We start from the raw sequence: 26,942 nt of genomic DNA on the forward strand, positions 1-26,942 counted from the left end.
AAGGGACAACACACCACTAGCACAGACTGAGAATGTCTTTATAACATCAAAAGGCAAGAGAAAAAGAAAGAATTCAGCATTCCACAAATTCTTTCCAGTTCTACCATCTTCCCATTCCTAATTAAGTTGCCACGAGGCAAGGAAGTGGTCTCAGGAGAAAGAAACAAAGAGGGATCTTTTCTGTCGCCTGTCCTACTGTATGTCATATTGAAGTCCAAAAAGCATTAGAAATCTGATTTGTTATGCTGATCAAAACTGACAAATTTGATCCAACATATAAAAAAAGGGAAAAGAACTACAGACATCTATAATCATATCTGCAATCTTGAGCAGGCAGAAGGGTATACTTCCACCTTTAAGTAGTATCTTCTAGTACAAAACACAGTTATTGAATTTAGTGGTGTATCCAGGCTTAACTAATATATCCTGTTTTCTGATGGTGAACTGATGGAGCAGCCAGGAACAACTAAATATATCACGGTTCTTCAGGTAAGCAAGATGTTGGGATAAATGTTCCTGAAGTCAAAACACTTTCCTACCTTAAAAATTACTATGAAGAAATACTGATACACTGAAGTCAGTAGCAATATTCTTAGAAACAAACTAGGTCAGGATTTTACTTTTCCAATTTGTAGCTGTACTTCTTTTCAGATATCACCTGAAATAGCACCAGCTGTATTTAAAAACTTAATGGTTGTTTTTTACAGTGAAGAGGAGAGTCCTTGGCAAAGGACTTTTTTATAGCTGTTTTTCAGTCTTTTATGGTGCTCTCATAAAAAAAAAAAAAGGAAAGAAAAAGAAGGCAGCTTTAACAACTAAAAAAGATACTGCAACAGGTCCAAAAGGCAATGCTGACTGTGCTGTTAGAAGAAGTAGGTGTTCAAGTAGTAAGAGACTGAATGTCTCGAAGATGTACTGGAAAGTGGTTTGTTAAAACTCATGTGGCTATATTCTCCTAAAAATCATCACCACAAGTCAACTAATATGATCCTTTAAAGATCATAGAATCATAGAATCAATCGTATTGGAAAAGACCTCCAAGGTCATCCAATCTGACCCTTGATCCAACACCACCGTGGTTACTAGACCACGGCACTAAGTGCCACATCCAGTCTCATCTTAAAAACCTTCAGGGGCGGTGAACACACCACCTCCCTGGGCAGCCCATTCCAATGTCTGATCACTCTCTCTGTAAAAAATTTCTTCCTAATATCCAACCTAAACCTCCCCTGGCAGAGCTTAAGACCATGCCCTCTTATCCTACTGCAGGTTGCCTGGGAGAAGAGATTGACATCCACCTGGCTACAACCTCCTTTCAGGGAGTTGTAGAGAGTGATAAGGTCTCCCCTGAGCCTCCTCCAGGCTAAACAACCTCAGTTCCCTCAGCCTCTCATAGGACTTGTGCTTGAGTCCCTTCACCAGCCTCGTTTCTCTTCTCTGGACCTGAAGATGTTCTAAAAAGGTTTGACTTTACTCTAGACCTTTCTCCGCTATGAAAACAATTATTAATATGATACAAGCAAAGGAAACCATATAAGGTTTTGAACAGCATAGAGTCAAATAGCTTTAGTTATGGGCTATGTGACATCTATTGGCCCCACACTCCTTCCAGAGAGTTCTGCTGCCTATAGGTGAAGAGAGGGCTGGAGAGAGAGAGACAAAACCAATTCTGCCTTTTACAAAAAAGCATTATGATGTTTAGCCAACTGTACAGGACACCCTATAATGTAATGTATGGGATGGAAATGGAGAGTTGGGTGAAGGCCACATTTAAGGCTGACTGCACATAAGAGAAGATGCAATGAGTATCTTTGTCCTTTTTTATTCCCTTAAACGCTGCACTGGGTTCACAGCAAACATCGATTGCCTGGGATCCAACACAGCCTACATCTGCTGACTTTGTGAGGACAACATGAAGCTTGTGTCTCTAGTATGTGGTTTGAGAGTTGTTGGCAAGGTGAAGTCTGAAGGCTATGCAGAATCACAGCCTTTCCTTAGTCGTAGGAGAGGGAAAAACTAAAAATCAGTGATGGCTATAATTTATTTAAGCACACCAAAATACATCACACTCATCAGTCATATTTAAAGTAGGAAAGAAGGAGCAGATCTGGAGGTTTTTTTGATGGCATTCCAATTTATATACAGTCTGTTAATTATTTCATGTTCTCATTAGCATATGCTCTCAATGAAACTGAATGTATGAGATGGAGTCCTATTTGTGTAGTGTGTGTCTGTATTTGAAAATTGGGATTCATACGTAAGGAGGGCTGGAAAAAGCCCAAGAAATGTACTTAAGTAGCTCTTCCTGAAAAACAGTGGTAAGTATTATTTCGCAAGAAGAGATGTTCTTCCTGTTCTGCCTGTGAATGCTAAAATAGGTACACACAAGGTCAGGCACCTATGTCAGACAGGAAAAGAAAGGAAGAAACATACCAAGACATGCTCTAAAATACAACCACACTCTGAATTGTTCAGTGAATCTGGTAGATGATATTTATTTCCTTTCTGCAGTCCTTAAGGCAGAGGAAATTCCTTCCAATGTGCTTTACAAAATGCTAACTGAACCATTAATGATTAACAAATATCCTGCCTACAGATAGTTATCCTTCTTCTTATGAAGTCACTTCCTCTCTCACTGTAAATCTGCCATATTATTTTGATGGCAGTTTTGATAAATGAGATCACATACAAATTTTAGAGGTTAGTTTGAGGTGAATGAATGAAAATGCTGTCAAAAAATCTAAGATCTTTGGGTATACCTGTGACAACCTGGAACTTGAGATCATTTACTGCTAGAAGTCTTTAGTGTGTAAAGGCAAAATTCACATGAGCCTCAAATAAAGCAATAAAAGATGCTGCCTAGTGTGACTGTTTTTCCCAGTCATTGTGATGTACACTTTAAAAATGTTTGGTTTTCATCTATTATTTAATAATCTAGTACAATCTTTACTACTGTTCAGGGAGATGTTGTTAGACAAATAGGTTTTTGTTGTCTTTTTATCTTTCCCTCTTTTTGTGAAAGCAAATGGAGTCTCTTCATGCCATTAACCAAAGTGACTTGTAAACAAAGAGGCAATTTAACAGCATCCCCACAGCATTACATTCGTACTTAACCCCGTGAAGACTGTGCAATGTGAAAACTCAAACGATCAGAGAGTTGTTCCTTTGCTAGGATTCTAGTAAATAATCTGGTATTTTTCCAGATGCGTAATTGCACTTTTTTGCAACTACATTGTTCAAGAATATAATCCCAAAGGCAAGAAGCCCTTACAACAGCCTTTCTATCCAGTCTGCACCTCTGATTGATTTCTCTGCTTTACATAACATTCATTTAGTGGAAGTGAATGATGAGCATTGTCAGAACTGCACTGTAAACCAGAGCATTTCCAGGAAAGGAAGCAATCTGTGACATCAAAGGAATTTGAGGAGTGGAATGGCTGCTCTGTAGAGCATCAGGGCTATTTGCATTCCCTGTATTTGTTACAACATATACATTTAATTTCTATTAAATCGCCTGCTGCAGTATTTACTGCTCTCACAGTTTGGTATTTTAGTTATCTACCCATCATCCCCTCCCCCATGCCCCAAATGTATCACAGGTTTTTATTACAAGTAAAATAAAAGTGCCACATAATTCAGTCTGCTTTCTTTCAGAGCGCTCAGTATGTGCAGAAAAATTAAACTTGGGAGAGAGGTAGGAAGGAAACAAGGGTTTGAGGTAGCCCTGAGGTCATCCTAGTTCTTCTCTGCTTGCTTGGGAAAAGTTACTATAATTACTCTTTTTCTAGAATAAGCATATTTTTGCCCTTTTTAGCAAAGACACTTATGTTTTAACAGTTACTGCTATTTTCAGCTTTGTATATGCCAGAAGCTATAGTTGGTCATGCCAGTGTTCATTAAAAAGTCACATGGATAAACTTTATTCTTATCATTTGTCTACACTTCATGTGATAGTCACAACATTTTACATTAAATACAGGACTTAAAGCAGAATTGACACCACCAAATGTTATTTTTACCTACTAATAATCAGAATAGCAGCTGATGTTCCAAATTAAGGCAGTACCTTAAAGTAAACATAAATGCTACTGCTACCTCTGTAGTAGTGTTCTGCTGATAAAGATGCTAGTTTTTCCTTTCTCTTTTTTCTTTTGTGGAACACACTATTGCATGAACTAGGATTGCTGTATTTTTATTCTGGTAACATATATTATTCATAGAATCATAGAATATGTTGAGTTGAAAGGGACCCAACAGGATCATCAAGTCCAACTCCTGGCCCTGTCCAGGACACCGCAAAAATCACACCATGTGCCTGAGAGTGTTGTCCAAATGCTTCTCGAACTGCCAGGTTTTGTGCTGTGACCACTTTTCTGGGGAGCCTGTTGCAGTGCTCAACCACCCTCTAGGTGAAAAACCTTTTCCTGATACGCAACCTAAACTTCCCCTGACACAGTTTCATGCCATTTCCTGTAGTCCTGTAGCTGGTCACAAGAGTGAAGAGATCAGTACCTGTCCCTCCACTTCCCCTCATGAGGAAGTTGTAACTTCAATGAGGTCTCCCCTCGGACTCCTCCAGGCTGAACAGACTAAGTGACCTCAGCCACTCCTCATAAGGCTTTCTCCTCCAGACCCTTCACCAACCCTGTGTGACCGTCTATTAGAGAGTCACCCTTTGGACACTCTCTAATAGATTAATGAGAGCACTTAGAGAATAAAGAACTGTCATATCCATTTCTTCAATGAGTTGACTAATTAGTAACAGGTATGTATAGTCTACCAACAGGAAAAAGCTTCCACACATAATACTCCTTATAGTCCACTCATTTATTTTACTATTTCTAAATACAGCATGGTCTCCCTCTACTGTTCACTAGCTAGTTTTCAGTCCATCCATCTTTCTTTCCTTTAATTGGTAGAAAGCTCCACCCTCTCCACCTCTGTCCACATAAGGAAGGACAAATCCAGCAATTGTGTGACTTTCCCATAAGCACCAAAAAAGCATAAAAGCCTTGCTTTCAACAGAAGAAACAACAACTTAACTGTTGCCATCAAAGCAAGCAGACCAGTTACCTATCTTAAAAACCAGCAGGCTTCAATGTAAATCACTAATGCAGGAACTGTCACCAGGCCCCAGGAGCCTTGACAGCCAGAACATTCCTGCTGTTTTAATGAGGAGTGCAATGCTCCACTTCACCACACAAACCATTTTCCTGCCCAGTTAAATACACTACAGCTATTAGAAATGGAAGAAATAAGACTTACTCAATAAAGTAGACTTCCCCCTTTTCTGTATAAGCCATTTCCCAGTTATCAGGCAGTGGGCCCAAGTCATCGTTCTCTTCAGGTTTCGTCTGCTTTGTTACATCCATATCCTCCTTTGCTTCTTCAGGCTGAGTATATCCTGGTGCAGGACAAGGTTGGGGGGAAGATACCTCACCCGAGGCAGCTGTACTCTTCTCTTCATGTTCACTTGATTCTAAAAGAGAAGAAAAATTATGGCTTTTGGATATCCAAATTAATGGTGAAGAATTTACTGGGTGCAAGACTCTATGAACTGCAAGTCTTGAAAGAAAGAAAAATTCTGTTGGTTTGACACACAAGGGTCCCTCTGATCGTGCATTTTATCTGGAACACAATAAAAGAAAATAAAGCAATAAACCCAAACTGAAACAAGAAACTAATAAGGAGTTCTGGCTCATTCTGTCCCAGGAGTTCTCCCAGACTAGCAGTAAGCACTGAGCAGAAGGCAGCTTCATATCCAGCAGTGTTACTGTCTTATGTCTTAACTTTTCAAAGTAAACACATATAAAACAAGTACCCTTCTGTTTTACTACAGACTGGAGATCCTTTTCAAGTAAAAAAGTATATGCACTAATTGCCTTATCTATATCCACATACCAAAAAAATCAATGACATCCATCAACTTACAGCAATATATTAACCATATAGAAAGTGGTTGTGATTTCATTGCTGATATAACCTGTGGGAAGCTTAGTTTCCCACAGCCAATGCCAAACGCTTCAACATTTCAACAATGCAGTCCACAATAAAGTTCAAGAAGATGACAATTTATTAAATGAACTAACAGTGCACCCAGAGAAAATAACTATGCAGATACCTGTGTGAAACATGTAGGAGGTGGAGGACAAGTTGGGTGAAATGTTCTAATTAGTGATGCTTACCACATCAAGAAAGAAGAGCAACAAAAAATTAACAAAAACAATTTTAAAAAGCCCAGATTTTAATAAACCCACAGAATCAATAAATTTGATGTTATGGCTAGCAACGGTAAAAGATAAAAAGTTTAGGAGAACTGATAAAGATTAAATAAACAATAGTAAGAGTGCAAGTACAAATTGTTCTAATGAAAAACAAAAATAGTAAGTATAATCAGAGATAATTTTGATTAAACCATGACTTTTCAATGGTGTGCTACTTGAGAAAGAATAGTACAAAAGGTGAAAACCAGATTAAATTTTTAAGGATGAACACAGAAAAACAACATGGGCATCTAACAGTAAAAAAGAACAGTCAGTCTATAAAGTGGGATACAGTCAGGGACAATAGAGGTAATATCAAAACTTTCTGTAATAATAATAATAACAATAGCAAAAGCAGACTCATTTTTCTATGTGGGAAGGAAGGAAAGCTAACAGTTTATGATGCATAAAAACCCCAAGGCAATTAGTGCTCTTTTTGCCTCAGTCACTACTGCGAAAAAATCACCTGTGATTAAACGACTAATGTAATTAATGTCAGCAACAGGGGTAAAGAATGTGGTGTAGAGTGGGCAGAGAACCGGTCAGGTAAAACTTTGATGAAACAGCCATTCTCAATTGGCAGAGCTGGATGAAATGAAACCTAGGGTCCAGAGAGAACCATGGAGGCAGTCTTATGGCTAAAATAAACCTTTGAGAATTCATGGGGAAAAGAAACAGAAAGGACAGACTCAGTGCTGATTTCAGCAAATCACCTATGATCTAGGTTTTCAGGTAATTTTATATGCTTATTTTCTGAGTACTTAAGTTCCCTTTGAAATAATTTACTCGATTAGGCCATTGTGTCTTTCTGTAAAAAAGGAGGAGGAAGATCCATGAAACTGTAACTTCACATCTTTCTCTTTTTAATTCCTAGAAGCGTTGCAACCAGCAATCAAATCACCTACATGTAAACTCTTCAGAGGTCATAAATATTTGTCAAGACTTTTCGAAAGAAATTGTGTCAAACTAATCTTTTTTCTTTTCATGACAGAGTAACAGGTGCTGTTTCTTGGGGAGAAATGGTAGATATAGCTTTCATGATCCTAAAAAAAGACTTTTGACATTGACACATATAACCTGTCACAATAACATGAAAAAAACCAAACAGATCCAATCCTGAAAAGGGTGATGATCTATAGCTCTACATCCACATGCAGCTCGTGCTGCTAAATCATAACTCTAACTATGTGGTATTACAATAATTTTATGCTTCTTGGAAACATGAATCTGTCTGTGGGAAGAAAAGAATTTGCAAGAGACACAAATGCAGTTTTTGTTTAATTCCATCCCACAACAGAGCAGCAGGATTCCAGAGAGCTGAAGTCCCCTTCTCCTTATCTACCACTCCCTGACTTACCTTGGTTTTCCAAAATATGGGGCATCTACCTGATGCAAAATTCCACAATCACTGTAAAAATACGGGATAGGGAGCAAATGCCTAGGCAGAATTCCTAGTGAAAATGTAATTGAGGTATGGGGATGTGCGAGGGATGTCTAACCATTACCTTTAATCAGTAATGATACTATTGCAAAGGAAAAACAAGCATCATAATAGCCAGGAACAGCAAACATATGCAATACAGGTCCTTCCACCTTTAGCTACAGGAAAGTTTAATGAGGAGTCCTGTGCCCAGTTTCAAGAATTTCATGACAAGAAAGATGGGAAACAGTTCAGATGACAGAAAAGAAACAAAACAAAAACCAACCAGCCAACCAAACAGATATTGGAAACATGGCAAGATTGAAAAACAGGTGATTTTAATCTTGAGAAGAAAAGATTGATAGATATCGAAAGCATTTTCAACTATATAAAAGTTTTCTGCAAAGCAGACACAATATATGGTCTCCACTTCCCCTGAGAACAGGACAATGTAATTGCTGAAAATTTTTTTGGGTGTTTTGTTCTTATCTCTGCAAAAGTAAGTCCTCATCTGTTTGAAGCATCATGAACAAATCTGTGAGTTATATTCCTGTGGCTGCCTGCAGTCTTGACCACATTTCTGCTACAGGAAGGGAGATGTACAGATTAAAGTGAATACAAGACATAAGACCCCATGGCAGATAAACTGCAGTAGAACAAATACATTTGGAGCACAGGTGCATCACACACAATGACTATTGATTAGCCAATTGGCCTGACAGACCACAGATGTGGTGACACTGCGGTGTCTTGGGATTTTACCATGATAACTTTAATATGTGTTCTTCCTCAAGAGCTTATTTTCAACAAGTCTGAAGGGGTCAGATTCTCGATTTTCTTTCAATAACTACAAAACAAATCCCAGCCCTCATGATGACAGAAAAAAAAAAGTGAAAATTAAGCCTTGAGGATTAGAAAAAAATATTCTGAGCTTTTCTAAGACCAGAGATTGCTATCAAAATACAGCAGGGAAAAAAAGAGAAACATGCTTATTTAACAACTTAAAATATAATTATTTTAAAGCCGATCTCATGAATAATTAATTACTGGATCATTATCTTTTAATAACTTACTTTGATAATGCAGAAGGCATCATGATGACTAAACCCCAAGCAATTAAGGTGGAATTGCCTAATGCCATTTAATAACTGTAAGCTTTACACAGTGGACATCCTAGTCACACTTATTTGGAATACAGCCCTGTGGTGTCATCTTATTTTCTCTTATATGTATCTATCATACTCCAGAAAAGGTAGATATTCATCTTAATGGTTTTTTTTTCTGGTAATATACATTCATATATAGCATCTGATTTGATAAAAAAATCCCAAACAACTGAGTTCTGGTTAAAAACTCTCACTGTCTTTAATGTACAAATAAAGTTTGAAATACTACAATAATGCACTGCGAGCATAAATATCTACCTTCAGACAATATACAATATAAAAAAGATCCTAAAATTGTACCATAATATGAGTCCAGAAGTATTTTTGTCACTATAAAAAAACAATCAATGGGTTTTATGTCAAGTGAAATAGTCTACTGGAGCTTCTGTCTCACTACAAAACAGATTACATGGTCCAGTTTTCAAAATCAGGTTAGCACAGTTTCTCAAGAGTGAGTGTCCTGAGAAGTGACAGAATAGAGAACAAGATAATGTGTATGCTAAAAATGAGTATTTATCATTAAATACCACAATTTCATCTCTGTAGTACCCAGCTCCAAATACCAGCAGTTAAAATATTACTGCTGATATGACATATTCTCTATGCAGTTCACAGACAATATGGTGACCATTTAAAAAAAAAAAACCTGGTAGTTATGTTGTGATAGTCTCAGCATTTGAGCCTTCATCAATGCTGTCGTGTGCACTTCAAATTGTTTCTATTATTTACAGTCTAATACTTGAAATTGCCATGTAAGAGTACCTTGTCTCTTTATTCCTTTATTTACTACTGCATATTATTCAGGCAGTGAAGTTTGAAAACGTATTCTCTTATTCTGGAAGGACCAACTCAGATGACCTAAGTAATCTATTCTAATCTGCGTATGTTGTTTTCACGCCTCTGGCTGTCTTTGCTGTGTAATAATAAAAATATAAACTCAACCTGTTGCCTGGGACTAGTGCACCTTGCATGATGATTAATGGCACTGGGGCTCTGGTCTTCTGTTTCCTTATCATCCTATGGTCTGGAATGATAACTTTGAAACTTTATGTCATATCTTACCCCTCAATTAATTTGAGCCTCATAGAACTTTATTCTCTGGGTGCAACTTATCATTGCTCAAGTAATGTCAGAATGACGCACATACATAAGCATGCCTTCAAGGTTAGAGTGATTTTTCTGGAGTTTAGATGGTAAATACTTCATCAGTCAGAAGTGGGAAGCAAATGTGACATGACCAACATTGTGTCAAAGCATGATGCTGGTTGCGAAGGAGACGGACTTAATTCTCTGCAGACACAGCAACAGCAGTAAAAACTGAATGTCTGACAAGTTGCAGGTTGCAATTTGACCAAGACTCTTTTTACCTCTTTTGTCAAAACATCAGTTTTGCAGAAATCATTCATTTGAACACTGTCCATCAGGAAAGGCTTCTCAGGTGCAAGATGTCTCACCCAGTAGTGTGGGGAATTAGGCTAAGTGTAAGAAATCTAGTGCTAACTCTAGACTTGGCCATTTTAACAACTGATCTATAGAATATGTCTCTCATATTTGCTTCCTGGCAAATAGTAAGATTCTTGATTTACATTTAACCATCTAGGCTCCTCTGCATCTGTAGGATGAATTAATCATTCTAAATTGTAGAGGTGATCCCCTAAAATGAGTATCTAAAACAGCTACGCTCTCTTACTCTTTGGAATTGCCTCTTCCTCCTTACTTTATATCAGAAAAGCAGAGACAAATAGATGAAACAAAAAGGCATTTAGGCATACAGTTTACTAAAGCTGGATGAGATAAATCCCATTTCCTAAATGACACTATTTTGTCCTGAGAGAACATGATCCAGGATGAAGGACTAAAAGTGCTCCATCCTAAATGGCCAAAAGCCCCATCCTGAAGCACTGAGAAAGACTCCAAGTGGGTTCCAGGCTGAGGAAAGGTGACAAAAGTTAGAAAGATTAAAAACATTTGGCAGCACAAATTACTAAGAAGACGATTATGGCAAGTTTGTCCAAATACAACTGTCTCAGGGAAATTTGATGGACATGAAGCAAGGCATGTGGAAGGTATCAATGGAAAATTGATAAAGCTCAACAGATGCAAAAATTATGTTAACAGACGCTGAAAAGTTGTCTGAAAATTCAGACCAAAAGCAGAAAGATCTCTGTAACCACAGATGTCACTTAATTGGTCTGATAAAGATGGGTTTCTTCAGAATCATCTTAAACCCGTTACTATTTTAACTTAGTAGTCCTAGGTGTTACAGTGGTCCTTTGAATTGAGAGGCTCAGATAGGCAGTTAATAAGCCATTAAGTTGCTGAGCATCTTTAAAAATGTGTCAATATTTCAGATGTCCCAAGAGTCCTATAGTTAATAAAAGCCCCCTGTTAGAAGTGAAGTATTTAAAATAGAACACACTTTCTAAAATAATTGGAAATAACAAATACCCTGCCTTTGCTGTTTCTGTATCAAAACTAGATTGCTCCCTCCGCTGAGAGTTTAAAAATAAATAAATTAATTAAAATATTCTGGTTTTCCTGATTGTTCAAAGACACAAACTACAAATGCACTCACATTTTAGAGGTAAGTAAGCCTCTGTCAGCTCACAGAGAAAATTACTGCAGTAACAGGGTCTGTGGGAGCCACACTGCCCAACAAAGGCAACACAGCATGTATGTACAGAGCTGCTTTGCTACAATCCCCAAAGTCCTCAATCAGTGTATCTGAACAACAAAACCCTGCTTATGAAACCATGAGAGCCAACACAGGCACTGCTTGTTCTGCTGGCCACACCGACAGGAATTACTTTGGGGGGGTGAGGAAAAGGAGGAGGAGGGGCTGTCTTACACCCATGCTCATGTATTTAATTTTGTAACACAGCACAGAAGTTCCTGCTTCTTGGGTGCTGCCTAGTCATCGCTCACACAGATTTTGCCTGGGAGAAGAAAATTATAGGTGCAGAATGCAAGGAAAAAAGCAGGTAAACAGTGCCTTGATCCACCTGGAGCTGAAACATATTGTCCTGGAAATTGCTCCTCAGCAATGGTCTGTTATGTGGCACATTTTGAATAACTACTGAGAATGATCTTTCTAATGATTTCTACAATACACATCAGAGACCAAATCCTGCCTTCGCCTCTTTCACTGTGGAAGTATCCTGGCAACAAAGGCAGTGCTGATGTTTTATGTAAGGATCTCTGGGCTTCATCCTTTCCTGCTTAAATGTGCAGCAAAAGCATTAAATGCCAGAGCAATGCCAACAGATGCAATGTCATGTGGAAGGGATGAGCAAGGCTCTTACAGCATGTGATAGCAGTGGCCAGGGAGCAATACTGCAGCCCTTCGGAGGCATGAGGGGAAGAACCAGACCCACTCACCCCACCTCTCCCTGATACCCTCCTGCTAGATGGGGATGGGTTCTGTACAGGGATTTTCCCTTATGTGTAATGTTAGGCAACAGCTACAGAAAGGCATGTGGCAAATACATCCTTGATGAGAAGATATTAAATTTGCTATACTTTGTAAGGCAGTAGGAGGAAAAAAGGTATATATAGACTCTGCAGTACGAAAATCCTTTTACAGTGCTTAGAAGATTAGGTAATGGATATTTTGTTTCACAGTAACATATACATTTAGAGAACTTGCAGTATTTCATTTTATCTTCTCACCCATATGATTTTCATTACAGATGTCTATTTCAATAATCTGTTTCTAAATTTCTAAGTTTACCAAAAAGGATCCACAGAGTTATTTCTCAGAGAGATATAAAAGTCTGGATTCTTTAATTTTCTACTTGAACAACAACAAAATAATTTCTTAAATGCTATTTCAGAATAAAAATTAAGTACCATAAAACATTGCCTTGATGAAATGTTGAGGGGCAAGTTGATTACCTGCTTCAGAGAAGGCTGGAGTGTTCTCACTTGGGATACCAGTCAGTACACTGAACACCTTTTTTTTTCTGAATCACTATGATCCAAGGGGTAAAAGAACAGCTGTCTTTTAGGACTACATCTGAAACCCTTATCAGCTTTATGCAGGCTCTGAAACATTGCTGAGAAGGGTCTTCCTGGTAGTATTGCCAGCTAAGTTTCACTGGAACTGCCAAAAATTTGTTAATGTGATGACTTTACTATTCCACAATATTGCTAAGGTTTTGTAACAATTTATAAAGGTTCACTTCGTAATGTGATGAACAATCTAGTGAGTAATCACCATTTGAGAACAAAAAGATCTGAAACAGAGACTTCATTCATTTGACCAAATTACAGTTCTCCAGACTCCCTCTGTAGTCAACAGAGAGAAACAGGCACTTGTGACTGATTTCCTAACCTGGAAATTTAAACCACAAAATCTAATCACGCAAACCACCTTCAAAGAGTAGGTATTTTTCTCTTTGGTCTATAAAGAGGGTTCAAAGGGAGTCGTTAACAGACAGAAATCTTTACAGTAGCTGAGGTAAGTGAGATGAGTCCCCAAAGTAGAGGTTAAGAAATTTGTTTTAGACTTGAGAGAGATCCTATTATTCAGAATTCCTGGCTTTCACTCTTGCAAGAATATCCTTACCTGAACATGCATATGTTCACTGCAGAAGGAGGTAACTGAGGACTCTGTGAATAACAGAAACGCACTGCAAAGTAAGAAGGAAGAACAGACCTGGTGTTACTGTCACGTCATTTCCATTGACCACAGGTCTTTCTTCCTCTTCCTCCTCTGGTGGTTCAATGCCTGTCTTCTCCATATTGCTCACAGACTTATTCCTTTTACGTTTGCCTTCAGCCCCGGGAGTGGCACCTGGGAGGATCTGATCTGTCACATTTAACAGCAGCGGAGCTGGTTCTGCTGGAGGCTTCGGAGTGCCGTAATAGTTGTCTGGAACGAAAAGAAAAGGAATAACACATAAGATTGCAGAAATACATATGCTGCTGCTGCTTCTTTTGTCTTAGATTGTGGAGGATTGTGGAGGATTGTGTGAGGTAGGATCTGGCTCATCAGCTAATATAAAGATTAGTACAGAATATTTTCAGTGAAATTGAATATTTACCTTTCATGAAATGGTAATTAATTTTCTTGGTGGTACCACTAGTGATCAAATCATGCTCACAAGCATCTATCACAATAACACTTTCTTTAACAGGCTAAATTTACATTCCTCTCATCCAAATACCTGACAAATAGGTAGCATACCAAAGCTGTTTTCTTATTTCAAATCATTAGTTAGGACAAATTAGTTTTACAACATTTATGCCATGAAACAAGAGTTTCTGAAGGATCAAAATGATGATAAAAGTACTGACTATTCGTTATGCTGTGTCATTTTCACTCCCTCAAATTATTTCACCTGCTTAGAAAGTAAATAATCATTCAATGATTCAGAGATTTGCAGTTTTCAGTAATGTTTCAACTATCTTGGTTTTCATATTTGTCAAATCTTTGCCATTCATGAGCTCAAAATTTGTAATAGTTAATGCTAATATATTTTCAAAGAAAGTTGAAACCCTATGCTTTAGGGCTTAACATTATCTGAAAGTACTATGGAATTCTGAGAAGACTTAAGGTGGCTGACAGATTACCCTCTATTTATCTCATGAAATTTCTGGCAACTTTCTCTGAGTCATCTACTTTCTGTGAGAAGGATTATTATATTAGATGGACCATAGTTTCATCTTATCTATCAATATCTATATGTTTGCATTTCTAGCACATCTGATCTCAAAATTGGTTTCTTACTGATACAGCAAATTTGTCATCAAAAATATGATTAAAAATAAAATAGTAACATTATTAAATAAAAATACTTTAAAAAGCATGTGCTTTCTAGAAAAAAACATAAATAGTAATATAAGACATAAAGATGAAAACCTGCTATTTATGCAGTTATCTTTTTTCATCTCTAAGTTGCTTTGAAGGGCAGTGAACATGACACTTTACAAGTAGATTTACTGTAGTTAGTATGGGAAACTAAAAATACTGTCCATGTTTGAGAAACTTTTCCAAGGAAAAAAAGCACCCGTGTAAGGATATTAAATTGATCATTTTTTAATTTCTTATCCCACAATTTAGGGCTTCAGTACGATCAAATAGTAGTAGTAACTGACAAAAATTATTTTAACCACATATAGGCATGACAAAAATAAATGCCTATGTTATACCTTCACAGTAAACCATCATAAAATACATTCTGCAGGCAGAATAAAAATTATTACTGGTACTTGTTTTCCTGTGTGTTTCCAATAACTTACAAGGTTCAGCTACATGACCATCTCAATACAGCTAAGTAATTAAGCAGCCTTGCAACTACTGAATACTCCGTGAATTTTTCACAGTGGTTTAGCAAAACAATATTCATAACAGATGTTTCAGTAATTGTAATACACTAGAAAAATTTATTGTGTTAAATGGCCCTCACATTGACTCTGGGCTTAGGGCTGGCTGAATGAAACTTTGAGTCGCTGAAGGTTTTCTTTGGCCGCAGGTTTAACCCAGAGCCCCAGAAGGGCAGTGAGATGTGCCTCTGTGGGGCTGCCTGTGATGAGACCTCCCCCAGTCTGCAGGAGCTCTCTCTGACTGCTGGGGTTAAAGCAGGGGAGCAGGATTTGGAGTCTAAGGGGAGGAAAGGAAATCCACATTGATCCACTCACAAAACTGTACCTCCAAAATATGTCAAAATCAGATCTGGTCTCTGATAGGGCAGGGTATTTCAGAGCACCTGAAAACCAACAGCCTTGGAGGCAGTGCTCAGTTGGAAGTGTACTTTTCTATTGCTTTAGAAACATGTTACCTTTACTGGCGAGAGTGTATGTCTGAAATATTACATATTTTGAAAAAAGGATTCCTCAATTAAAAAAACCAGTCTCAGTCAGTGCCACAGATGCCTTAAACTTCACAAAACTTGTGAAGAATGCACTGATTTCCACTGATTCCATAAATATTAGTACACGTATCCTAGGGATATGGTACCAGTGTAACACAAACTGAAACTAAAAATGCAGTACCTTGGCTTTTTTCCCTTTGTTCTTAGTTTTGCCATTGTCATACAAAATCCAGTGCAGTAGTAATTAGCAGTAATGCTAATATCCTGAATAGTAGATGAGATGTTTTAATTGAAGGACACTCTCATTCTATCTTTAAATATTAAACACTTTTTCACTTTGACTGACCATATGCATTAGAGGGAGACCGAGATAAAATTCACTAAAAAAAAAACCCTATGAATGTCACATATATAAAAATAGAAGAAAAAATACGTATTTAAGATTAGGAGCCAAAGAGGATTTAACTCATTCAGTTTCAAACTGAAAATGCAATATAATTTACAACTTCTGTCCTCTAACATAACATCTTATGTGCTTTATGATCCAGTAACCATTGATTTAAAAGTCAGTTTTGAATTATGAATTGCTACCTACCTATAGATCTACCTATTAATTCAAGAAATGCATAAAAAGTGAAAATAAAAATAAGAAACTAGTCCACAGATATTCATATGATCAGTGCATCATAAAAAATTATTAAAAGAATCCATACAGTTCCAATGGAAGACTATATAGGATGAGAGACACAGGCACCCCAATGAAGGAGCAATGCTCCATTACAGAAAAATTAGAATCAATATAAACTGTATGTTTTATCATGAAGAGATTCTCAGAGTCTTGAAATTCCCTACTTAAGACTTAGAACATTAGAGCTAATGGGAGATTGTCTCATAAAACCTTAACAAATGTCATATCTAGGCATAATGTAGAGACTAAATGTTTAAACACCATAACTTTTGTTACCATGATATTTGGAAAATCTCTGATAAAAACAGCTCTTTTTCACCTTGCCTGAGCAAGGCCAGGGCTGGTTCAAGAGGTTACTGTTGAAACACTAATCATAAGGTACTGAAATTCACATTCCTGTAGGTACAAAAGGCACACCAAATAAATTATTTCAGTTGTGATTAATTTTAAAAAAGAAATTAATTTTAAAAAATTAAAAAAAGAAAGCCTAACAAAAGCAAACATAAATTCCATGCTCATTAGCAGTCAAAAACACCAGCAGTTAGAAGTTTTTAAAACAGTGAATGGAGCACAAACCAGACAACACCTTTATAGCACTAGACAAAACCACACAGTACCCTCTCTTTTGTATACTGCCTGCTGTTCTGGTACTTGCCTCTCAAACATTACGCAGGGGAACTAAAGAAGGGCAATTAAAGCTTGGAACTGCTTAAATTGATTTTGAGTTTTCGGCTTGGAAATGGGACAACTGAAGGGGAATACGGCAGATATGTATAAAAACAGGAGAACACTGGGAAAGTGCCTAGAAAATCAATGAATGGATGCTTGGCTTCTCATTACATGAGAACAAGAGGATGCCCAATGAAATTAGCAGGTTTAAAACAAGCAAAAGAAGTGTTGGTTTTTTTTTCATACAGCATAAGAGAATAGTGACATTCATTGTCAGGTAATGTCAATATCATAAATACAGTCAAAAAGCAATTATACAAAGTCATAGAAGAAAAAAAAGACCATGAAAGCCTATTAAATGTAAAGGTACAAATTCTGAATCAAGAATTCCATACAATCAGATTGGTGGAGTGCAGAACGTAAGTCTGCATGCCTTCCCTGTTCTTGTATTTTATGCCTTAATATCTACCAAGGGGCAGTAATAGAGGCAAAGTATGGGGTTACGGTTTCCCTTGATTTGACTAAGTGCAGCCAGTCTATTACTCAGGGGCCTCCTTGTTGTACTTAAAATAATGTGTGTACTCATCTGCCACCCCAGCACAGAGTCAAGAGGTCGATTTAATCCAGCAGAGCTTTAGCCAAGTTCTTTGCGCTGGACCTGAATCAAAGCCTTCGTGCAGACAGGCAGTGCAGAAAAAACACCACTGCTTAATCCGTGTGGCTGCTGTTCCTGATTGCCTCAGTGCTCCCACCTGGTTCTGAGTGCAGCTGAACTCTGAAGACAGTCTACGCTAACCTACTGGACTTTGCTGCCAAAGTGGCTTGAAAGCCGTGGCACAGATACAATTACCAAGTATCCCTTGCCACCCCTAAGCTGTATGAAAAGGTCTCCCTGATCGTACAAGGAGGAAGTCAAACAATTACTGGGGAGGTTAGCTCTGATGACAGAGACCGCATCAGGAAGTCAAAAACTTTCAAGAAGCAGAAAGAAAGGGAATATAAGGAGGACAAAACAGCCTTTTTTTTTTTTTTTCCTGAACCTGATCTCACCTATGTCAGGAAGTAGCAAGACTTTTATTTTATCGATAAAGTGTTTGATGGTGAAGGAATACCCTAACTTGCTTTGTGGCAGAAAAAAGACAAAGTATTTGGGCACTAGCAAAGAAGCAGAAAAATCATCATACTCAAACGATAACAAAGTCTCAGACCTACTGACAGTCACTACAGTGATGTGCTCGACACCCAGTGATCCCAGTTACTGGGCACAGTTATAAATGTGTCTCCCATGATGTGCTCTACTTTGTGCTCCATTGCAGGGACTGACCTACTTGCATTTCCCCTTGCCTGGCTTTCTTAGTCCCTATCCCCTTCTGTGGGAAAAGAGTCAAAATGCAGCATGGAACGGACACCTCCACTTGCAATCCTTCTGGACAGAGAAGGGAGAGTAAGAGCTTTGTGCCGGGTCTGCACCCCAGGCTGTGGAGGAGGATGTGCACCTTTAGCTCTTAGCACCAGCCAGCCTGAGCCATCAGGCTGTGGAGGAAGGAGGTTATTGCTGACAGTGTCCTTCGCTCCTGAACCTTCCTGATCTTACCTAAGACAAGAAAAAGTCTAGTTTAAAAATGTGTTATGAAAAGTTAAACATGGTGCTGAGGAATTAGGAAATTATAGTAAGAATGAACAAGCAGACAGAAAATGAGAGCCAAAAGCTTTTAGTATGAATATTTCCAGCTATGGTGTTGCTCATATTCTGAGCCCAGAACAGACAAACATTCCTTTTCATGCTTATTTTTAGAGTGGGATGAAACAATACCCAGCTACAAATACAAACCTGCTTCTGCTTATTCAACACCCTCATTTAAATTGATCTGGCTTTACTGTTTATGCAACTTTGAATTGCTGAAGTATCAGTCAAAATTGTATGAGTCAGCCAAAATTCTAGGAAATTAAAGATAAACCTTATTTTTCAGTTATGAGAACAATAACTGCAAATGTTATCATGAATGTTAAAGGTCTTCATATTTGCTTTTGTGATCACTCACTATTGATAATAAAAGGGAAGGTACCCTGAAGTCTAATTGTTGTCTAGATTTGAGTTACATATCATATTTTAACAGTTCACAAATGAATACATAATGAAAGTTAATGGACTGCAATGATATACAGAGTTTTAGGTAGGTAGAAATTTGCTTAATTTTTAATTTACATAATAATGCAAACAAACGTAAATATTTTATTATTTGATTAAAAGAGGTTGGGTGCATTTGTTTATTACTAGAAGCCTATTGCCTACAACACGAAGCATCTGTTCATAATCTATGTTGGTTTATAATCAGTGTCTAGATGAAGATTGGTGACAAGCGGTGTCCCTCAGGGGTCCACACTGGGACCCGGACTGTTTAATATCTTCATCAGTGTCATCATCGGTGAGACTGAGTGCACTCATCAGCAAGCTTGCAGATGACACCAAGCTGTGTTGTTCAGCTGACATGTTTGAGGGAAGGGATGCCATCCGTACGGACATGGACAAGCTCAAGAAGTGGGCCAATGGGAATCTCATGAGGTTCAACAAGGCCACGTGCAAGGTACTGCAGCTGGGTCAGGGCAAACCCCTGGTATCAACACAGCCTGGGGGATGAGCAGGTTGAGAGCAGCCCTAGGAGAAGGACTAGGGGGTGCTGGTGGATAAAAGCTGGACACGACCTGGCAATGTGCACTTGCAGCCCAGAAAGCCAGTTGTGTCCTGGGTTGCATCCAAAGCAGTGTGGCCAGCAGATCAAGGGAGGTGATTCTGCCCCTCTGCTCCACTTTGGTGAGACCCCACCTGGAGTTCTGCGCCCAGGTCTGGAGTCCCAGGCACAAGAAAGTATGGACCTATTGTAGCAAGTTCAGAGGAGGGACACACAAATGATGCACCACTCCTATGAGGACAGGCTGAGGGAATTGGGGTTTTTCAGCCTGGAAAAGAGAAGGCTCCAAGGAGACCTTACTGTGGCTTTTAAGTAAGTGGGCTTATAAGAAGGATGACTTTTTAGGAAGACCTGTTGCAATAGGACAAAGCGTAATGGCTTTAAACTAAAAGAGGGTAGATTCAGACTCGATAATAAGGATGATATTTTTTACAATGAGGATGGTGCAACACTGGAACAAGTTTTCCAGAGAGGTAATGGATGTCCCATCCCTGGAAACATTCAAGGTCAATGTGGACAAGGCTCTGAGGAACCTGATCTAACTGAAGATGTCCCTGCTTATTGCAAGGGGTTGGACTAGATGACCATTAAAGGTCCCTTCCAACTCAAACTATTCTATGAAAATCAATGGGCTTTTTTCCCTTAACCTGCTTTGGAGCATACAAATGAACTGTTATGGTCTATATTCACTCTACCTAGCTTTAACCATTTAACTGATGATCACCGAAATTATATAATGTTTTGGTATTAAGTAAAGCAATCATCTTCCAAGAATTGTCTAAATAAAATATCTCCATCTGTAGTAATCCACAGTCTGCAAGCCCTGGGACATCAGGCTCAAATTTACTGCAGTCTGGAGTCCTCACCTTGCACATTCTTTGAATACAAGTTTAAGTGCAGGTTTCTGGCAACCTCCAGAAGACAGCAAGAAAGCAAGTCTATGGTTTTGATATTGTTTAGGGAATGCCCAACACACTGGCAGTATAACCAGCAGGATAAGACCATATGTGGTTCATTCAAACTTTGTGTTCCATTTTCATGACCAACATATCCCAGGTGAATGGATTGCAGACATCTTCTATGAAGGATTTGGTACTAGAATCATGGAATCATTAGGATTGGAAAAGACCTCTAAGATCATCAAATCCACCTGTTAAACCAGCACTGTCATGCTCACTACTAAACCATGTCCCTAAGTGCCACAACTACAAGTTTTTTGAACACTTCCAGGGATGGTGATTCCACCACTTTCTTGAGCATCATGTTCCATTGTGTGCAATGGATGTCAAAGGCAGGAAGGAATTCTTAAATGCAGGGTCTGTGGACCTCCATGAGCCAACCAGGTAGTGTCACTAGGCTTTCACTTCACTGTACTCATACATCACTTTGCCGTGGATGTATGTCCATTTAATTGGCATCTTATGAAATCAGTTTATTGTAACATTTCTGATCACCTGTATGTGTAATTTAAAGCATTCTTTTGTACGTCCTGAAACATGTTCTGCAGTACAAATAACACAAATATAGCATATTTTAAAACTGAAAAATTAATTTTTCAATATTCTTACAACTATATTATAAAATTCCTAAAGAGGAAAACAGAATATAGACTTTGTTAAAATATAATTAGTGATGTATTTTAACAAAATTCAAGACAATTACCACCTCCTTAAGGAAGTCTAGAAAACTTCTTTTCACCCACTCACCCTGAGTAATTTGTTTTGACGGGTGACTATACTATAATTAGAGCTTCTTTAATCATTGCTGTAAGGTTGGGTGAGTAGATTTTGTTCTTGGGTTCATACATTTTCATGATGGTTTTGCAAAGCTGCATGATGGATTACAGTTGCAGAACTCTTAGTGTGACGCCAAAGAGAGTGGAATTAAAATATGAAGCCTTCTGAAGCCTTTAGATTTTAGATTTACATTGATATTATTTTCACTATGAACTTGTGTCATTAAGATGGCAAAGAACCAGGAAAGGTATTAGTTCCGATCTCTCAGAATTTAAAGAAAAAAGTTATTAAATATAGATTTTCATTTATGTTTTTCAACAACAGCTCTTAATTTCTATTGCATTCTCTGAAATTTTTACAAGCACGTTTATTATGGTCTTTGCGGCTACTTTTAGTTTCTCTTTTTGGCTACTTTTAATTTCTTTCAGCCAAAGACTAAAGGTCCCAGGTATCTTTCCTCTTCTTTTTCTAACTAAGCCCTTGAATTCAGATTCCTTAGTTCTCTGAGCCTTGATGTTACATTAATGTCTGAATTAAAAATACAAATTAAAATTTATTTATTTTGGGAGTGCTGTCTGAATGAGTTGCTAATTCCGTACTTGTTGGATATAGAGAACCCTGGGGCTACTTGTTACAAAGTCTGTTTTTCTCCCCTCCTTGCTATTTTCTATCTGTATTGGGCTTTAGCTATAATTAAAGCTATAATTAAAGCTACTCAAAAGAAATACTTTCTGGACATCCCTGGGTCCTGTGCATTCCCAACAAACACTTGAGCATTTTCTGGCAGTGGCTGTCCAGCTGTTTCCCAGAGGCAGGGTGATTTTTGATGCCTTGTGTTGCTCCTGCTCTGCCCCAGGCAGAATTCTCATTTGGGTTGGTCTCTGCAGCTTCTGCTAACAGACATTAGGCAGATATGCTAACTTCTGTGTCAAGTAATGACATTTTAATAACTGGCTTCAGGATTGTCTATTCATCTACATTAAAATTAACTCACTAATTATAGCTGTGGATTTTTGCCCAAGAGTGTTCTGGCCCCCAGTGAATGCAATAGTGGAGGAAGTTTCTAAATTCACAAATACAGAGATGGAGACAGGCAGGCTGTCAAACCTTCCAGCATGACAGACCTGCTGCTCTCTTACTATTGGACATCAACTGCCCCCACTAAGAATATCTCTTTTCCATACAGACTGGGAAAGACTGTATAAGTAAGGATATACGACTTTGGTTTTATTTTTTTAGTTGGTATTTTTCAAGACAAATATCAGTAGCAAATTAATTTTTGTAACCTTAAGGTGCTGATATAGTATATCAGATATGCATAGGGGGTGGCCTAAAACAATTCTGACTTTTAGAAATTTTGAAGACCCCAAAATTAAGGCATATATAAATTAATTCTCATTTTAAAAAATATATTTTTCTCAGAGATTTCACTTCATGCTTTAGTGTATTTCAGACAGTTCAGACTCCTAAGTTTTCTTCATTCGTTTCCAAAGTTCCATTTAGCTGCTTTTACTTTTAACTATTCTTTTTTTTTCCCATTTTTAAGTACTAGAGTGGCTTTTACCTATAAATACTCTACCTTCCTTAGATTTTGCTAATTAATCTTTTAGCTATTTGCAATAGCCCATCTACAGATTTAAGCACATATGCAAGACTAATCCCTAAAGCTCTGTGTAAGAGTACAAGAAGCAAGTAGAAAGAACAATTTCACCTTTACAAAATCCAATACTGCCTAAACTGTTTTCATCATCCCTTTAATTTCTACCAAGACCAAACCATGTGAAAAGATACAATCCTCTTGAGCACTAAATCTCTCACAGTAGGGAAATAACAGTTCTCCTGTCAGATGTGGGAATCCCATGGGTTGGAGGTGTAAATACATTTCAGATAAAGTAACTATAAACCGTCCTGCGTTAAGGCCAGGTGGAGGTGGCTACAGACAGAAAATTGTCTTGCTTTAAGATTCTTCAAAGATTAAGGTCCTGACCTTATTTCTCCCAAATATTCTACAAGTTTGTATTTCTCTCTGAGAAGCAGAACACATCAGTTTTAGATAATGGTCTAGAAGAGAGAGGACTGCTTATCAGATGCAGCAGTGTGGGCACGCACTGCACATCATCACAGATCTCCCAACCACCAGCAAACATGAAATGACCTTTAACTTTCATATTTTGATCTTATACTGAGCACAGTGTGCCAGAAGTGAAAAATCTAGATAGAGCTCTTTAAAAGGCTGCTCTTACATATTTAAAGAAAATCATGGACAAAGGGACAGGATTTAATAATAAATACAAAATGGGATTTGGACTTCACAAGCAAGAATCACACAGGTATGAATGCAGGATATTGGAACAAGACTATGCAACAATACAACTTGATAAATATATTAGTAACTATTTTATAGTATTTGGCACACTTTAAAGCAATTCTGTCATCTCACTTCGTCTTCTAAAAAGCAGTAGTACATCTCTGCTTTCCCAGAAAAGAGACATGATTCAATTCCTAAACAATGTATTCTTTGGTACAGCTAAGCAGAGATACCAAAATGCTTCTTTCCCCCACACTGTTCTTTTTTGTTGTGAGATGGCTGTTATTGTCTGGATACAAGCCTTGAATTGTCACTTGTCATTGTGTCTGACCACTAAATGATATAGAGTGTTTATTAACTGATTTCACATTTCCTGCTTAGAAGATAGGTGTCTAAAGTAATGAACTCTCTGTACCCATCTGTCCTGGGTAGTGATCTTAGGTGGGATGAACTGACCTCTGGAATCATACATGGGGTTTGGCTGTTGACCTTACAAGAAAGTCCAGACACTTCTAAGATTAGTAATGATAGAGGACATGATTCAGACCTTTAATGACCAGCAAACTAAATCATGCTATTATTTTCTGCCCTCATCTAAAGATTTAGACTAAACAAGGTAAAGGTTTTTCTACTTCCCCTTGTATATTTTATATATTATTGCTAAGGTTCTTGTAGAAGCAAAAAATCCTTTGCCATATTAGAGAACAGCTTGCAGCAGAGTCCCTCCCTTTTGACAGTAGTGCCTACTTGGTTTTACACCCTTACAAATTATCCGGAAAGGAAAGATGAGAAAAGAATAAGAACATTTCTAGAAAAAAAATTATCTCGTTTAGTCTGGGCAACAGGAGTGGATGTTTCTGAAGCTTCAGAGGGATTTAAAAAAAAAGCAAAAAAATATACGTCTAGGGGAAGGCATCACATCAAATGAAATTTATTATTGATTAATGCAAATCAGGGAACCATTGTGTTTTAAATGACTATCCTTTCTAGAGAGATATTGGCACTACTAGACATCTCACTGTACAGTGACAGCTTCCTTCTGCTAAATAATAAGCAAAGCTAGAATCATAAACCAAACTGAAGAAATAGAATAGTGTGCAATGCACATCTTCAATAATGTGTGTAAGAACTTTATTGCACACAGTGTTGGCCCAGACTTTTTTAAGGAAAGAAGAAATTATAGAAATAAAAGATGCTCTGAAAAAAGCAAGTAAAATTATAAACTTCTTATAATAAAAATCGAATATATTTCAGTGGTACAAATCAAATATATTTCGGTAATAAGGCAGTATGAAGGAAGGGATATGCTAAAAGTTTTTAAGATGAAGTTTTGGGTCAAAAATGGGAATGAATTTCAAGAACATAGAGTCACTATACCAGAAGTGTTTGAGAGATAGCTCATTTGTTCAGTCAATCCACAGCTGCTACAGATCTAACTGAAAATGCCATGTGTAGGGGAGCAGGGGCCAGGTGAAGTTTACTTAGGAACATGGTACTGCAGAGGTCTTATAGTCCTGAGAATTGTCTGATCTGTCTTTTGCCTGAGGTAAGATGCTGGATTGATGCCCCCCACCCCTGGTTTGATTGATACTGTGTTTTCTTTTTCTTTTTTTCATAGGAATTTAGGTTTATTTTAAAAATTGTTACAGACACCTTATACAATTTCAGAGTGGTATTTTCTCTGTGTTATAGTTGGAAACCTGTCTCCAAGTGCCTTGACAGCTTCACGAAGGCACTCTAGACTGTTAATTTCATCTGACATTTTCTTCAGACTTGTTTTCTAAGGAAAAAAAAAGAGATCCCCGTAGTCAATCAGTTTTTGTATTCATTTATTCAGGCTTCTAACAGAGAAAGTTATCTTGCCAGCTGAAGAGGTACATGGGGAATCCTTGCCTTATGTGCCTAAAAAGGCATCTGCAGATTGTCCTGGATAGTAATCTTGCACAACATGAATAAATCAGATGTTCCCTACTGGTCTTCCTTTAAGGAGTTGTCAGAATAAATAAAAATACTTCTCAGAGACTCACAGTAATTTCAGGTAAAGAAAATAAACAAAGAAACTGCAAAAAAAAAACCCAGAGAAAAAAACTGTATAAATTCTGTTTTCATCAACAAATTATTATTTTGCCCCATTAATGCAAATCATCAGGTTTTCTAAGGTAATTTGACATTATAAACCATAAATACTAAGCAATAACTAGCACTTAATGGAGACTCTGTGTTTCCAGTTTCCCTTAAAACCAGTACGATGACTCTTTCTAACATGGTATTTTTTTACTCAATTCACTGTCTACCACCTTGGTCCCAATATGACAGAGATATAGATACTTTCTCATGGGAATTTTAATCCATACCTTTACTACCAATGCATATTTGTGCTATAACAAAAAATTTTAGTTCATCCAGGGCTCAGTTACTACTGAGATTTAGGATGAGGCAACTTGCAGTCCCAAGAACATGTCCTAAACCCCCACAACCTTCCTGGGTTATAACACAACTTTCAGCCAGGAAGAAAGAGGAAGGTTTAAAAGCTAATTATTTTTTAATTATTCAGAAAATTTCAGATTAGAAACAAACTACTAGATACTGGGGAATGATGTAATTGATATTGCCTGAGGTGAGTTTTTCACATGTTAGTAGAAAAACAGGGAAAGAGGGAGTCCTGGAGTTTCTAATGAATAAACTTGGTCATGCTTGATGAGCTTTCTTTCTCCTAATTCTTGCTCCTAAACTATATAATCAAGCCACTTCTGGCTTGTTTTTCTTCAGGCCTCACGGATTATAAGCTTCACAATGTCATTCTTCCAAAAGCAGGAGCGGAGGGTCACCTTCGTCCAGTAGCTAACGCGCTCACTGGGAGTGCAAAGTGAGACATTAAACAAACTGACCTGCCACTGATTCTTTTCTTTGGACATGAGGCTACCAAGAAAGTGGCCATGAGGCTATAAAGAAAGTGTCATCACCACCATGAGAGCCTGAGCATTTTGCCGTTCGTCCAACTCAAATTACACGTTCTCTGAGCATGGGCAGGACTGTTGGGAAAGTGTGGGAAATGTAGGTGCTTCCCACTCATTCCTCAACTCTGACAGAATTTAGGCACAAATAGACAGTTTGGTCCCAAGGTCACAGAGGTTTCTGCATGCACAGAATGGCAGAAATAAAGCAGCTGTCAGTGCTGACTGAATTA

At 37.8% G+C, this 26,942-nt stretch overlaps 1 protein-coding gene across 1 annotated transcript in view; it reads right to left on the reverse strand.

The window, feature by feature from the left end:
- The window catches only part of LOC108506145 (membrane-associated guanylate kinase, WW and PDZ domain-containing protein 2), a 701,232-nt gene that overhangs the window by 207,493 nt on the left and 466,797 nt on the right, over positions 1 to 26,942 (reverse strand). Inside the window, exons 4-5 of the mRNA XM_017832824.1 lie at positions 13,507 to 13,722; positions 5,266 to 5,479 (exon numbers count right to left, since the gene is read on the reverse strand). Coding sequence (XP_017688313.1) covers positions 5,266 to 5,479; positions 13,507 to 13,722 — 430 coding nt within the window. The remainder of the gene's footprint in view (positions 1 to 5,265; positions 5,480 to 13,506; positions 13,723 to 26,942) is intronic.

The sequence above is a fragment of the Lepidothrix coronata genome, unplaced genomic scaffold, assembly GCF_001604755.1.
Source record: "Lepidothrix coronata isolate B3197 unplaced genomic scaffold, Lepidothrix_coronata-1.0 Scaffold207, whole genome shotgun sequence".
NCBI classification, from domain to species: Eukaryota; Metazoa; Chordata; class Aves; order Passeriformes; family Pipridae; genus Lepidothrix; species Lepidothrix coronata.